The following is a 12,367-nucleotide window of genomic DNA, read 5'->3' on the forward strand; positions in this document are numbered from 1 at the left end:
CCCTGTCTCGAAAAAAAAAAAATTGATTTTCAGCCCCATTCCTTTGTAATCACTAAAAGACAGATCGGCAACAGGGCTGAGGGGAGTAGCTTTTCTGATCAGGTAAGAGTCCTGCCTAGGCTCACAGAGGGTGAAGAAAACCCAGCTGCCCACAGGTCTTCCTGGACCTGCCTCACTCCCTCTAGTATTAGGCACTAGACACAGGCGGCAGGAAATGTCAGTGAAGACTCATTCTGAAGAAACCTCAGATCCTGATCTCCAGGTGGGTCTGTGCAGAGGCTTCAGGCTAGGAAGGGCCTGAAAGCTGATATCTGGGAGGGCGGGACTCTAAAACACCAGCAAATAAAAGCCTGGAGAGCCAGCGCCAGTTTGGAGACCAGCAGGAGGCACCAGGAGTCTTCAGTTGCTTCTGTACTGGTAAGATGCTGAAGCTGAGCAGCTGGAGCCAGGGAGGGATGGTGAGGCAGGGCCTTGTAGCCAAAGTGGCACATGGATGGGGGAATTGTTATGTACCCCAGATGGTGAGGGACATTCCAGGGGAGAGTCTGCATAGAAGGATGACATATAAGTGGCTATTCATACCCTTCCAGAGTAGCTGAGGCAGGGAAGCAACCCCCCCCCACTCCCACCAAAGGCAGAGATGATAAAGACCACCACCCAGGCACACCTCACCAATAAGGGGACCCAGAAGCCTGGCTTGATGGTGGAGAGGCACAGTTTCAAAGACTTCCCTTCCCACCCAGTCCTTTGCAGATGCCCATGGCACAACAAGTCTTGCTCCTCTGCCTGCTGGGCCTGGCAGTCACTGAAGGGCATGGTCCAGAGGCATCCATCCCAGGCTGCCACTTGCACCGTGAGTAACTCTGCTTGGAGAGTGGATGAACGAGTAACCCGGCCAGCATGGCCTTCACCCACTGCTCCCTTGTCTGCTTCCAGCCTTCAATGTGACGGTGCGAAGTGGTCGCCGCGGCACCTGCCAGGGCTCCCACGTGGCACAGGCATGTGTCGGACACTGTGAGTCTAGTGCTTTCCCTTCCCGGTACTCTGTGCTGGTGGCCAGCGGCTGTCGGCACAACATCACCTCTGCCTCCCAGTGCTGCACCATCAGCAGCCTCAAAAAGGTAAGGGGCCCGAACCTGACGGGGGCGTGAGGGTGGGGCCCTAGGGTGGGAAGGAATGGGAACAAAGTTGGGTCCTCCTCCAACAGGTGAGGGTGTGGCTGCAGTGTGTGGGGAACCAGCGTGGGGAGCTTGAGATCTTTACTGCCAGGGCCTGCCAGTGTGATATGTGCCGTCTCTCCCGCTACTAGTCCCTGAAGGGCTCAGGCTCCAGTCCTGGACCAACATGTCATGGGTCTCTCAAACTCGGGGCTCTGACCCTCTTTAGCGTCTGTGAAGATGGGGTTTCGCCTACTTTGACCCTGCCCTCCCAGCAGCCTCATTGCTACATTCTCCTTCGCTCCTGTGCTCAATAAAGCAAGCAATGCTTGAGTTTCGCTCTTTATTAAGTCTGCCCCCTAGCCAGGTGAAGGGGGCAGACCATGATTACTGTGACCCCCCCCTCACCCCAGGACAATGTGAATCTTCTTGCCTGTGCCCTCACCCCTCCCCCTGCCCAATAAATAAAAAGGGGATAAGGAAGTTCAGGGCAACGGAGAGGAAAGGAGGCTGTCCCTGGACAATGTCTTGTTGAGGGTGAGCTGGCCAGAATAAATAGACTGTGCCCCCATGGTGGGGATGAGGACGGCCCTGGCCAGGAGCTGAGTGTCTATGCCCCAGGCCGGGAGCAGGGGTAGAGGCCCAACTGCCGCCTGGAGCCTGGCTGTGTAGGGCAGGGGAGGATCCCTGATGGCAGCTTCCCAGTCACATACTTGCCCTGGTCTAGTCTGGCCAGAATCTTGCCACAAAGGCCTGCGAGTACTGCTGCCAAGACTACCACCTCGCCTTCTTGTCTCCCCTCCATGAAAGCTGTTCCCACGGGGCTGGTAGGGAGTCTTAGAGCCACTCCGGCAAGGCCACGGGGAGGCGTGGGCCTCACTGGGCCCCTGGGCAGAGGGATGGAGGGGCTGATAGCTCTGGGTTTAGCTTCTCCTGTTCTAGATGTATCTAGCTCTGGCCCCCACTGGCAGCCACCTGGGGCGTAGGCCGTGGGACAGGGGCTTCCTTGGCCCCTTGGGTTCCCTGTAGCCGGCGTAGCCGCAGTTCCTCCAAGCCTCGCCATAGCTCCTGCCGCTCCTGGGCCTTCTGCTGCTCCCTGGGGAGAGAGGGTGAGGCAGCTCTCCCTCCTCTGGCTGCCAGCTGTCTAACCTCCTTTACTGTCACCCCACTGTAAAGTGACTAGGGCTCCCTGGGAACCCTCAGCTTGGAGAAGATGTGAGGAGAGAGAGGAGAGGAAGAGCTGGGCCTTGAGCTGTCCTGACTGAGGCATCGGTACAGGGGAGTCGGCAGCCAGAGGGCATGGGTGCTGAAAGGAGTGGCTGGGGTGCCATGGGCAGCCACACTCACACAGGACAGACACAGGATGGGCCCAAGCACACCTGGATGGGTCCTCTCCATTCTCCCTGCAGCCTGAGCACCTGATCCCCTCGTCTCTGTCCTCCCCAGTGGTGAGCTCCCCACCTAGTACTCACTGCTGTTTGTCCAGCTTGTAGGAGGCTGTGAGCTCGTCAAACAGCTTTCCATTCATCTCCATGAAAGTCTTGAGCACGTTGTAGATCAGGGACACGATGGTTCTGACATAGCAAAGAGAGGTGTGAGGAGATTCATGAGACACCATTGTGCTTGCGCCTGGTCCCGGAGCACTGCCCATTCCTGTCCCTGCTTTCACCTCCCTCTGACATCCCAACATTTGCTCACAGCTAGGAGAGCCCCAGGGGCTGCACTAGCTGTGGTGTTGTCTCCAAAGGGGAGGGAATCTCGGGCACTCACTGATTCCAGTGCTCCTTGGACACTTGGTAGAGGGTCCCAAATACCGCAGGCAGCACAGTGTGGCAGTTGTCCTCAATGAGGCTCAGGATGTACTCATTGTTCCAGAAATACAGAGCCCGCTCTGCAACCTGAGCAGGTGAGGCAGGAAAGAGGGCCTGGTAGTGACTTTCGGGTATGCAAAGTCTGTCTTTTCTCCTTACCCTCAAACCTAGATCCTAACCCTCCACATCCCATCCTGAGGGCTTATCTGACCCACAGGAGAAAACAAATGGGGGAGAGAAAAGGCCCTGGCTTTCCAGTCAACACAGGTAGTCCTGACTCCTCCAGAGCCCACTGCACGTGTGCGGTCATGCATTCAGCTTCTTGGCCTCCTCGGCTGTCTGCTGTGGGAGTGGGGTAAGAACACCCGTCTCCACCAGCTGTTGTCAGAATGAAAGAAGTTCCTGAACTTCAAGGTGTTTTAAAAGTGAAATCCCAGAACCATCTCAAGAACAAACTTCCAGCAGGTTATGGCTCCTAGGGATGGGAGTGAGCATAGAACAGCATGGGGAACTGAACCTTCTGGCCAGAAAGTAGGGACCGGTGAAGTCTGGAGTTACCAAGAAAGGAGAGGGGCCGACAATTCTGCAGCCCGCTTTGGGTCAGTTTCCCTGGTGTGTTTACAACTATGAGCTCTTGTTCCTGTCAATATGAAGGGTCTATTGTTGGCCCATTTTATAGTCATGGAAACCCACTTAGACTTAGACAAGTGATTCCCAAGGCTCGCAGTCAGTGGGATATATATCTGAGGTTTAGCCCTAGGGCTCATAACCCCAAGGTCATCCATCATCTCCTTGTTTTCAGGCCTAGGGCTGGAAGAGAAGCTGAGAGAAGGGACTCAGTTAGGGCAACTGAGGATCCTTGCCAAGCTGTGCCCCTGCCCTGATCCCACCTCCTCCCTTTGTCACATACCTGGAAATGGGGGCTGGAGACACAGCGAGCCACCTGCTTGAAGAGGGGCTCCTGGATCTTCACAAACTGGGAGGGCTCGATGACATCAAGAATCTCTTCCATCTCCCCCAGGAACATCACCTGGGGAGAGGGCAGGGCAGCAGCTCACATCCCCTAAAGTACACACCTGCTCGCCTTCTGGAAGCGGAGCCCTCCCCACTACTGTCGGGGTTGTGAGAGCCCTTCATACCTCCTTCTGGGTGCAGGTTTTAGGCCAGTATTTGAGGAGCCCCCGGATAACCTATAGGAGGGAGAAGGAGTCAGACCCGAAGAGTGAGGGGCCCACCGTCCCTCCAAGGTACTCACATGCTCTGTCAAGGTTGCATCCTTCTCCAGGAACTGCACCACACAGTACGCCAGCTGCAGGGCCAGGGTGGAAAGAAGTAGCCAAGGTCAGGAGGGGCCAGGAGCCAAGAACTAGCTGCCTAGGCCATCGTGCCAGGGCCAGACATCTGCTCACACTCCTGCTCACTGAGCACTCACTGATGCCCTGGACCTACAAGGCACCCCACTCTGAGTGCCAGAGAGGTGCAGGGCCAGTGTGTGAGATCAGCTCTCAGGGGTGAAAACAGGATCCAGTAAGTGTCAAGTTGACTCTCTGGCCCTGCAGTCAGCCCTGAGGGTCTGCAAATGCTGTCGCTGCTGCAAGGACAGGCCTGGGCTCACCTGAGCGTGAAAAACAGACAGTGACTTGACAGAGTGCAAGGGGATCAGGACTCGAACCAGGAACTGCTTGTGCTCAGTCTTCAGGGGCAGCGCAAAGCCATTGATGATGCTTTGGAGTGGACAGAAAAGAGGAGCAGGGCTCAGCCAAGCAGGTCCCCAGTCCCTTCTACCAGAAACCCCAGCTCCAGCCAAAGCCCAGGGAGAATTACCTTCCTAAGATCTCTAAGAGCTCAGCCACACCATTGAAGTGCTCCAGCTCGTAGATGAACCTGCAGGAGAAGAGATGACTCTGGAGGGTGGGAGCTTTGGGACAAGTCCAGCTCTCCATCACCCTTCCTGCCAGCAACCCTGACTCACCCCACACAGCTGTCCAACTGTCCCTACAGGAGTGCTCCCTTCCTGGTGCCCCAAACCAGCCCCTATTGAGTCCACGCCCACCTGCAAAATATCTTTCTCAGCCACTGTCAGTCCCAGCTCAGCATCTCTTCCCCAAGAGAGCCCCAGCTTACTTCTTCAGGTCCCTAGCACTCCTTACCTGATGTCCAGCCAGTCAGCAGGCACCCAGCCTAGGTCTTTCAACTGTCATGCAGTCAACCAAATCAAAGGCAAACACCTCTACCCTGCACTGTAATTTTCAAGATCCCCCCAGGAGGTAGGGCCTACGAAAGCCATTACAGAGATGAAGTTGAGACTCTGTAGCTAAAGGCTACTCACCTCAAAGTTAATAAGCGGGGAAGCTAATGGACTCTGAGCTTCTGAAGAACATGGGTCAGGGTTCTTCTATTTTATCACTAGGAACAACAGCTAATGTTTCAGAGGCCCCATCTCAGGCCAGGAGCTACGCCAGGTGCCTTGGAGGCCCATCTGGCTTCATCTGGAGAATGGCCCCACATTAGCACAGGCCATGTGCCCACTTCAAAGGATGAAGCAAGAGGAGAACTTCAAGGACTTGCCCAAGTTCACCCAAATCCTGGAACCAAACTCCAATATACAGCCATGGTCTCAACTACTAGGTCACAGGGATTCCCTGTGTCCAGTGGATGTGGTGTTCAGAACATGTTTGTAGAAAGAATTTCTCTGGATCATTATAGCCAGGCTGGTAAGACCCTACATCCCTACATCCCTACATCCCTCTGGGCTACCCTGGTCCTTCTAAACTGCTTAACTGGCCTCTATCTTCCTACAGTATTCTCATTTGGCTTTTATTTTCTCCTCTGTAAATGGGAATGAATACTTATTCTCTGATTTCACAGGCTTCATATAATCAATACTACACTGCACACCCAGGACTTGATAAACCGACAGCCTGGGAAGCTCAGCAGGTCCCTTCTTCCCTGCCTCCCTCCCAGATCTCTTCGGGGCAAGCAGAGCAACGCACCGGAGGAAGATGTGGTTGCACTGTTTGCGGATGTAGGCCCGGAGACCCAGGAACTTGCCGTACACCCGATGCAAGATGGTCTTGAGGTACTCACGTTCCCGGGGGTCCTCGCTGTCAAATAGCTCCAGGAGCTGCAGGACCGAGGGTCAGGGTAAGATAAAGCCAGATGTCAACCCATTTCTCCGCATCCTATCCCACGTCCCTCAGATGGCTTGTGCCTGCTGTATGGTACCACCCAGCCTGGGCTCCCCAAGTCACCATTAGGACAAACTTTTGATCCACGTATCTCTTGGCCACAGAGGGCTGGAAATCTGGACTCTCCAAGAAACGCAGGAAAAACTCATATACCAGCTGGGGGTGGGAGACAGAGCAAACAGTGAGTTTGACTACGGCCTGTCCCACTTCCCCTACCCTGCAGCTCTCGGCCAACTGTCAGGTTCTCCCCCAGCGCTCCACTCTACTTTGACGCAGACCCTGTTCCCCAGCCCTTCACACCTGCAGATGTGGCCACGAGGGCTCAAGGTTGGGCTCATCTTCTTCAGGGTCAAATTCAGGGTTCTCGCTGGGTGGCAGAGTCCGGAAGATATTTACTGATATCTAGTAGGGGAAAGGGAGGGTTTTTTAAGGATGAGACCATAGAAGGAGAAGTTCTTGGAACTCTCAAAGTTCTCTATATCCCAGACAGGTAATGAGTTTGTGGCCTTCTTGCCTCTGCCTTCTACTGTAACTAGGGTTGCAGGCACGCGACATCAGGCTAAGCACTAATTTTGTTTGTTTTTTGTTTGTTGAGACAGGGTTTTATCTGTGTAACAGAGCTCTGGCTATCCTGGAACTCTCTCTCTGTAGACCAGGCTGGCCTCAAATTCAGATATCCACCTGCCTCCACCTCCCAAGTACTGGAATTAAAGGCGTGCATCACCACTGCCTAGCATGGCCAAGCACTAAGTACAATGAGCACGTGGAGCTTGAACCTGAGGCCCTGCACTGAGTTTTACCACCAGCCCTCATCCAATTCTGGACTGACCTACTCCCCAGCAAGCAACTTGTTCCTCTGGACAATCCTCATCTGAACACCAAGTTCATGCAAGCCCTACACCAAGGGCTGGAGACCCAAGGGTGGCTTGACACATCCGTGCGTGGATGTGGGTCAGCAGTGATGGTAAGGTTGAAAGCAGTGAACAGCCCAGGCATTCAGAGCCCAAGCGTTTCTGGCCGGACTGGGCGAGAGGGTTTCATAGAATAGCCCATGCTTGAGACAGACCATGGAAGACAAGTGGCCTGGAGGACAGGTACCCTAGGCCCAGCTCACTCAATTATAGGGACAACAGGGAGAGGAAATCCTGAGAGGGTGTAGGGCAGCATTGAGACCCAGTGGAAATGGAAGCATGGCCCCTGCAACCAAGCTGAAGCGTATGCCCTGATTCTTCCCACACGGGTCCCAGAGGTAGCCTGAGAGGATGCTTGTCCCCCAAGGCTAGGCACAGTGCTTACCATGCGGATGATGTCTGGGTAGACAGGCTCGATGAGCACCCCCCGGGTGCTCCCCACACATTCCACCAGTTCATTGAGGGCTGCACGCTTCACCTCCTTCCCCTTGAGGTCAGCCACACAGTCCAAGAAGTCAAACATCACCCCACATTGGGCCAGTTTCCGGCTCAGCAACTCATGCAACTCAGAGGCCGGCACATCTGGGGGGAGGGACAGGGAGACCTCCTGGATCGAGCTGCCAAGGCCCTGGACGGGATGGATCTCCTCATCCCTCAGGCTGACTTTCCAGGAAGCTTCAGCTGCCCCCATACAAGGTACTCTGGTACAGCTAGCAAATGATTCTAGTCCCATCCTTCACTCCCGGGAGGCTGAGGGGAGAAAGTGGTCCTCTCTTCTAATCCAGGATCAGAGACCTCATGATTTTAAAGCAAGATCACAACCCTGGATATGCAAGCATTCCTTCCGCCCCGCACACTCCCCCCCCCCCAGCCACTTACCTCCCTCAACACATGGAGCCAAAAGTAGAAAGCGGGCCAGGAAGGGGGGGGATTTAGTGATCACAGGGAATCATGCCAAGCGCCTACCCCAGGACCTAGGCAGCTGGCCGGGCTGATAGTAGCCTCCTGAAACCTAGGCCGTGTGCCCCACCCTTGGCCCTTGCCTGCCCCTGGCACCACTTCCAGATGCCCCACCTCCAGAGATGACAGGCCAGTCAGGCCATGCGTCAGCAGAGGCCTGGAGATTGGGGGTCAGTTCCAGTGGAGTTCCTAGCCTAAAAGAGTATCCAAACTCTACCAGACAGTGGCTTCTCTCTTGGTCCTCCCCCACCTTGCTTCCTTCTGGGCTCAGGTATCCTGGCAACCAACAACAGCTCACCTTTGAGCAGGGGCAGTGGAGTGAGCTCTTGCTGGTTGCTCTGATAGCGGAACTGAGAAGAGCTGTGTGAGCGACGGGGACGGGCCCTGCGCAGGGACCTGCGGGAGAAGCCATCCACCTTGTCTGGTGGTGGCACTGGAGACAGCCCTGGGGAGGAGGGGCTTGTGGGGGTGCTCGCAGGGGGCAGCTTCGTCTCCATGGCCAGTGGACAACACGTCAATCTTTCAGAGCCCAGGGGGCTCCTTGTGGGTCTGGAGTAAGCTGAATGAGGCCACACACACTAACTGGGACCCATCCTGTCCAGCGTGTTGGGGGGGGCAGGGGAGGCACGACCACAGTCCTGACCCCCCCCCAGGGCCTCTGGCAACTGCCCAGTCCTGGGGGGGCAGGTAAGGTAGAAAGGCAATGGCTCAGGTCTTTCCTGGGGGTCCAGAAGAGTTCCAGTCAGGGTTCCCACGCTGGCTCTTCTGAGAAGTCAGGTTAGAAAGGTCAGCAGGAGAGACACAGCAGATCCGTTCTTTCCAAAGACAGCCCGCGTGGTGCAGTTACTCCCTTACCTCTTTTCCCTCCTTCCCTTGCTAGACCCCAAAACAAGGGTGCAATCATGTTCCTCCCTTCTTCCAGGCCCAAGCTCTAAAGTAGCCCCTCCCCAAATACGGCCTATGGCTACTACTCAGGATGGGGACTCTGTTAGCATCCTCAGCTCCGTACAGCAGTGTGACTCTCCAGCTCCACTAATGCACTCACCCAAAAAAATGAGGGTCCTGTTCTCGTGCACCCCCTTCAGACCCTAGCATCCCTCCCCATATCCCGCTCCTTCCTGGTCTCCAAACCTCAATGTGATATTGGGGTACACACTCACTTCTCAGAAATCCAGACTTTGGACGCCGACCCTGGAGGTTGCCTCGGTGGAGGGGACGACGGTTCAAGGGTCCTTAGTGGTGGTTCCGCCGCTCGGGGCGCTGGGGCTGGGCGGCGGCGCTCCTGGGTTCTCTCCCAGACTCTGGGGGTGCTGGAGCATGCCCCCAGCTCAGCCCCAAAAGGGGTCGGGCACTCGGTGGGCTCTGGGCTGGGCCCCGGCAGCACGCGACCCTCGGCAGATATCTCGGGACTCAGATCAGCGCGGTGCAGCGCAGCGGGAGCCCCGGCTCGCTGCGCACCGGCACCCGCCGCCCAGCTGCTCAGGATGACATCAAGTCACCTCCCCCCTCCCGGCCCGCACCTCCCTCCGCTAGGGGGGGCTGCGTCAGGGAGGACGCGGGGCCTCTGGGAAATGTAGTCCCCACCCTGCTTAAAGGAAGCGACCGAACTTGACGGGTAACCTCGGAGCAAGGGGAGGAACTCAGCACTTCCAAGAAAAGCTGCGGATTTTAAAACCTGCAAGCAGAGTGGGACAGAGTCCAGCTCAGAACTGGACTCCCGAATTCTGGAAGGGACACTGTGTAGGGAAAGAAAAGGACTCTGGTGTTGGAACCTGCTAATGCAAGACAGAGTCCTAGCATGATGTGCCAGGCCCACAATTTGGTCTGAGCCATCTGTCCCTCAGGCCATCCTCGCTCCTCATACTCAGCCCAGATTGAAGCGGGACACTTACAAAACCCCTTGAATCCGGCGTTGGAGGGGTTAACAGTGGGCTTTGCGTTAGCGCCTGCTGGGAGGGGTGTGGTTCACTAGAGGCTCTTGGGAAATGAAGTCCATTCTCCGGGCCTGCAGTGCCCCTCCTGTCACTTACTGTCTGTGGTGACATCATGGTCTGTAGTTTAAAGGGACAGCCCTGGGATGCCAAAGCAAGGAGGGCAGAAGGTGCTACCCTGGAGCTGCCCCCATCCTAAGGCACAGTACCTCCCACCTCCTCTGGCGCCAAGATGTGCCCTGGAGAGTGGGAAGTTCTTGATCAAAACCCCAGTGCTGGGTGTCAAAGGCTCAGCTGTATTCCAAGAGTTTGGCATTCTGGCCAAAAGTTCCCAGCCTGCAGTCCTGGACTCCCTTCATAGTACCTGGACGCCAACACTCTATTCCCTACAGTGACTGTGAAATCTTTATCCTGAAGTTCTACCTGGGTGACAGACTGGTCCTTGCTGAGCAGCAGGAGAGAGAGCAATGAGGTTTGGGGACTTGGGGTGCCTTTTGGTTCCACCCATTTATGGACCCTGGTGATCACCTAGTGCTGCAAAACAAGGCTGCATACCCAGGAAGTGCCCACCTCGGAGCAGCCAACAGCCAAGGCCTGCGTCGAGGACACTGCTCCACCGGCCTAGCGTCTAGCACCTCGGTGGATGGCTACCCAGATCGAGCGATGGCTACCCAGAGACCGTACTCCCTTTGCTCAGAGATAGCCGATCTTCACTTCCCGTTTTGCTCTGTTCTTCACCTGCCAGACAGAACAGGAGCCTCTAAACCACCACTTGGCCCACCTCCATGGCTCAGACGTGGCTTCCCTCCCCCTTACTCCCTAATAATAAACTGGGGAAGCCAGACCCACAGAGCCTCTTCTCACCAGACCAGAATCCAGAGGCCGAGGCAGGAGGGACGCCTTGCTGCCCCGTGTCACGGTAGTGCACTCCACAGACTCTCACCTGCAGTGCTCAGGACAGGCTGCCCAGAGCCACCTGGCTGTGCCTGGCAGGGGCCTAGATGATGCAGGAAGAAAACTAGTGGAAGAAGTGGCTTTGGGATTTTTTTATTCTCGATGCTGAGGATGAGATGAGGCTTCACACACGCTGAGTAAGAGCTCTACCACTAACCTCAGAAGTAGACTTTAACTTTCAAACAGGCATTGAAAGATAAAGGGTTAAAAAGTCTTTTCTTATTCTTTTTTAAACTTGGGGGTGTTGTTTTTGTTTTTGTTTGTTTGTTTTGAGACAGAGTTTCTCTGTGTAGCTCTGGCTGTCCTGGAACTCACTCTGTAGACCAGGCTCACCCCAAACTCAGAAATCCACCTGCCTCTGCCTCCCCAGTGCTGGGATTAAAGGCGTGCACCACCAACGCCTGTGCCTATTGTTATTCTAGCTGCCCTGGGATTCACTGCTTGGAATTTGTGAGTGACCCTCTTATATTTTTGCCCATTCTTTACAATTGTAGACTGGACAAATTATAGACTGGAACTCATTATACAGACCAGGCTGGCCTCAAATTCACACAGAGATCTGTCTGTTTCTGCCTCTGTGCAGGGTGTGATTTTGTCTCACTACCACGCCCTGTATACATACTTAAATAGTTTGTATATTTTGACCCAGGGTCTCTTTCTGTAGCCCTGGCTTTTCCTGGAACTCACGATGTAGGCCAGGCCAGCCTGGAGTCCACAGAACCTTTCTCTGACTAGCAAGTGCTGAGATTAAAGGTGCAGGACAACCAGTTTGGTTATTTCACTCTGTAGCCCAGGCGGGTTGACTTACAGCCAAGCCTCTGCTTCTCCTTCTCAGTTGCTGGCCTTGCAGGTGTGAGCTACTACATCTACTTTATTAGTAGTAGTTAATTTTTAAATTATTTATAGTTAATTAATTAATTAGTTTATTTATTTATTTATTTATTTATTTATTTATTGGTTTTTTTGAGACAGGGTTTCTCTGTGTAGTCCTGGCTGTCCTGGAACTCACTCTGTAGACCAGGCTGGCCTCAAATTCAGAAGTCTGCCTGCCTCTGCCTCCCAAGTGCTGGGATTAAAGGCGTGCGCCACCACTGCCCGGCTATTTATTTATTTTTTGATAAATGGTCTCAGGTAGCCCAGACTGACCTTAGCCTTTAAAAAAAAATTTTTTTTTTTATTTACTGTATTTATATGAGTTCACTGATACACCAGAAGAGGGCATTGGATCCCATTGCAGATGGTTATGAACCACAATGTGGTTGCTAGGAATTGATCTCAGGACCTCTGTTGGAGCAGTCAGTGCTCTTAACCCCTGAGCCATCTCTCCAGCTGGCCTGAACCTTTTTATGTTGCAGAGGATAACTTTCAACTTGAAGCCGGGCGTGGTGGCGCACACCTTTAATCCCAGCACTCGGGAGGCAGAGGCAGGCGGATTTCTGAGTTCGAGGCCAGCCT

General features: G+C 54.6%; 2 protein-coding genes across 2 annotated transcripts; one reads left to right on the forward strand and one right to left on the reverse strand.

Annotated features, from left to right (window-relative positions):
• The first annotated feature begins 749 nt into the window (after window positions 1-749).
• On the forward strand, window positions 750-1,490 carry Gpha2 (glycoprotein hormone subunit alpha 2). The gene is made up of 3 exons (XM_021198615.1): window positions 750-853; window positions 937-1,121; window positions 1,208-1,490. Exons 1-3 carry the CDS (start codon window positions 754-756, stop codon window positions 1,307-1,309), a joined length of 387 nt encoding a protein of 128 aa, XP_021054274.1. The 5' UTR covers window positions 750-753; the 3' UTR covers window positions 1,310-1,490.
• Window positions 1,487-9,531, reverse strand: Ppp2r5b (protein phosphatase 2 regulatory subunit B'beta). The gene is made up of 14 exons (XM_021197521.2): window positions 9,188-9,531; window positions 8,326-8,792; window positions 7,453-7,649; window positions 6,457-6,558; window positions 6,220-6,312; window positions 5,962-6,092; window positions 4,793-4,852; window positions 4,584-4,692; window positions 4,224-4,277; window positions 4,108-4,158; window positions 3,879-3,998; window positions 2,928-3,055; window positions 2,630-2,731; window positions 1,487-2,253 (listed from the first exon to the last, which is right to left on the reverse strand). The coding sequence occupies exons 2-14, from the start codon at window positions 8,522-8,524 to the stop codon at window positions 2,106-2,108; spliced, it is 1,494 nt and encodes a 497-aa protein (XP_021053180.1). The 5' UTR covers window positions 8,525-8,792; window positions 9,188-9,531; the 3' UTR covers window positions 1,487-2,105.
• Between the last annotated feature and the right edge of the window lie 2,836 nt (window positions 9,532-12,367).

This window comes from Mus pahari, chromosome 1 (assembly GCF_900095145.1).
Source record: "Mus pahari chromosome 1, PAHARI_EIJ_v1.1, whole genome shotgun sequence".
NCBI classification, from domain to species: Eukaryota; Metazoa; Chordata; class Mammalia; order Rodentia; family Muridae; genus Mus; species Mus pahari.

Coding starts and splice junctions, on each gene's coding strand:
- Gpha2 (XM_021198615.1), top strand. CDS start 754: ATGCCCATGGCACAACAAGTCTTGCTCCTCTGCCTGCTGGGCCTGGCA. Junction 854..936: donor CCCAGGCTGCCACTTGCACC/GTGAGTAACTCT, acceptor GTCTGCTTCCAG/CCTTCAATGTGACGGTGCGA. Junction 1,122..1,207: donor CCATCAGCAGCCTCAAAAAG/GTAAGGGGCCCG, acceptor CTCCTCCAACAG/GTGAGGGTGTGGCTGCAGTG.
- Ppp2r5b (XM_021197521.2), bottom strand. CDS start 8,524: ATGGAGACGAAGCTGCCCCCTGCGAGCACCCCCACAAGCCCCTCCTCC. Junction 3,056..3,878: donor TCTCCAGCCCCCATTTCCAG/GTATGTGACAAA, acceptor TCACCTGCTCAG/GTTGCAGAGCGGGCTCTGTA. Junction 2,732..2,927: donor TCCAAGGAGCACTGGAATCA/GTGAGTGCCCGA, acceptor TTGCTATGTCAG/AACCATCGTGTCCCTGATCT.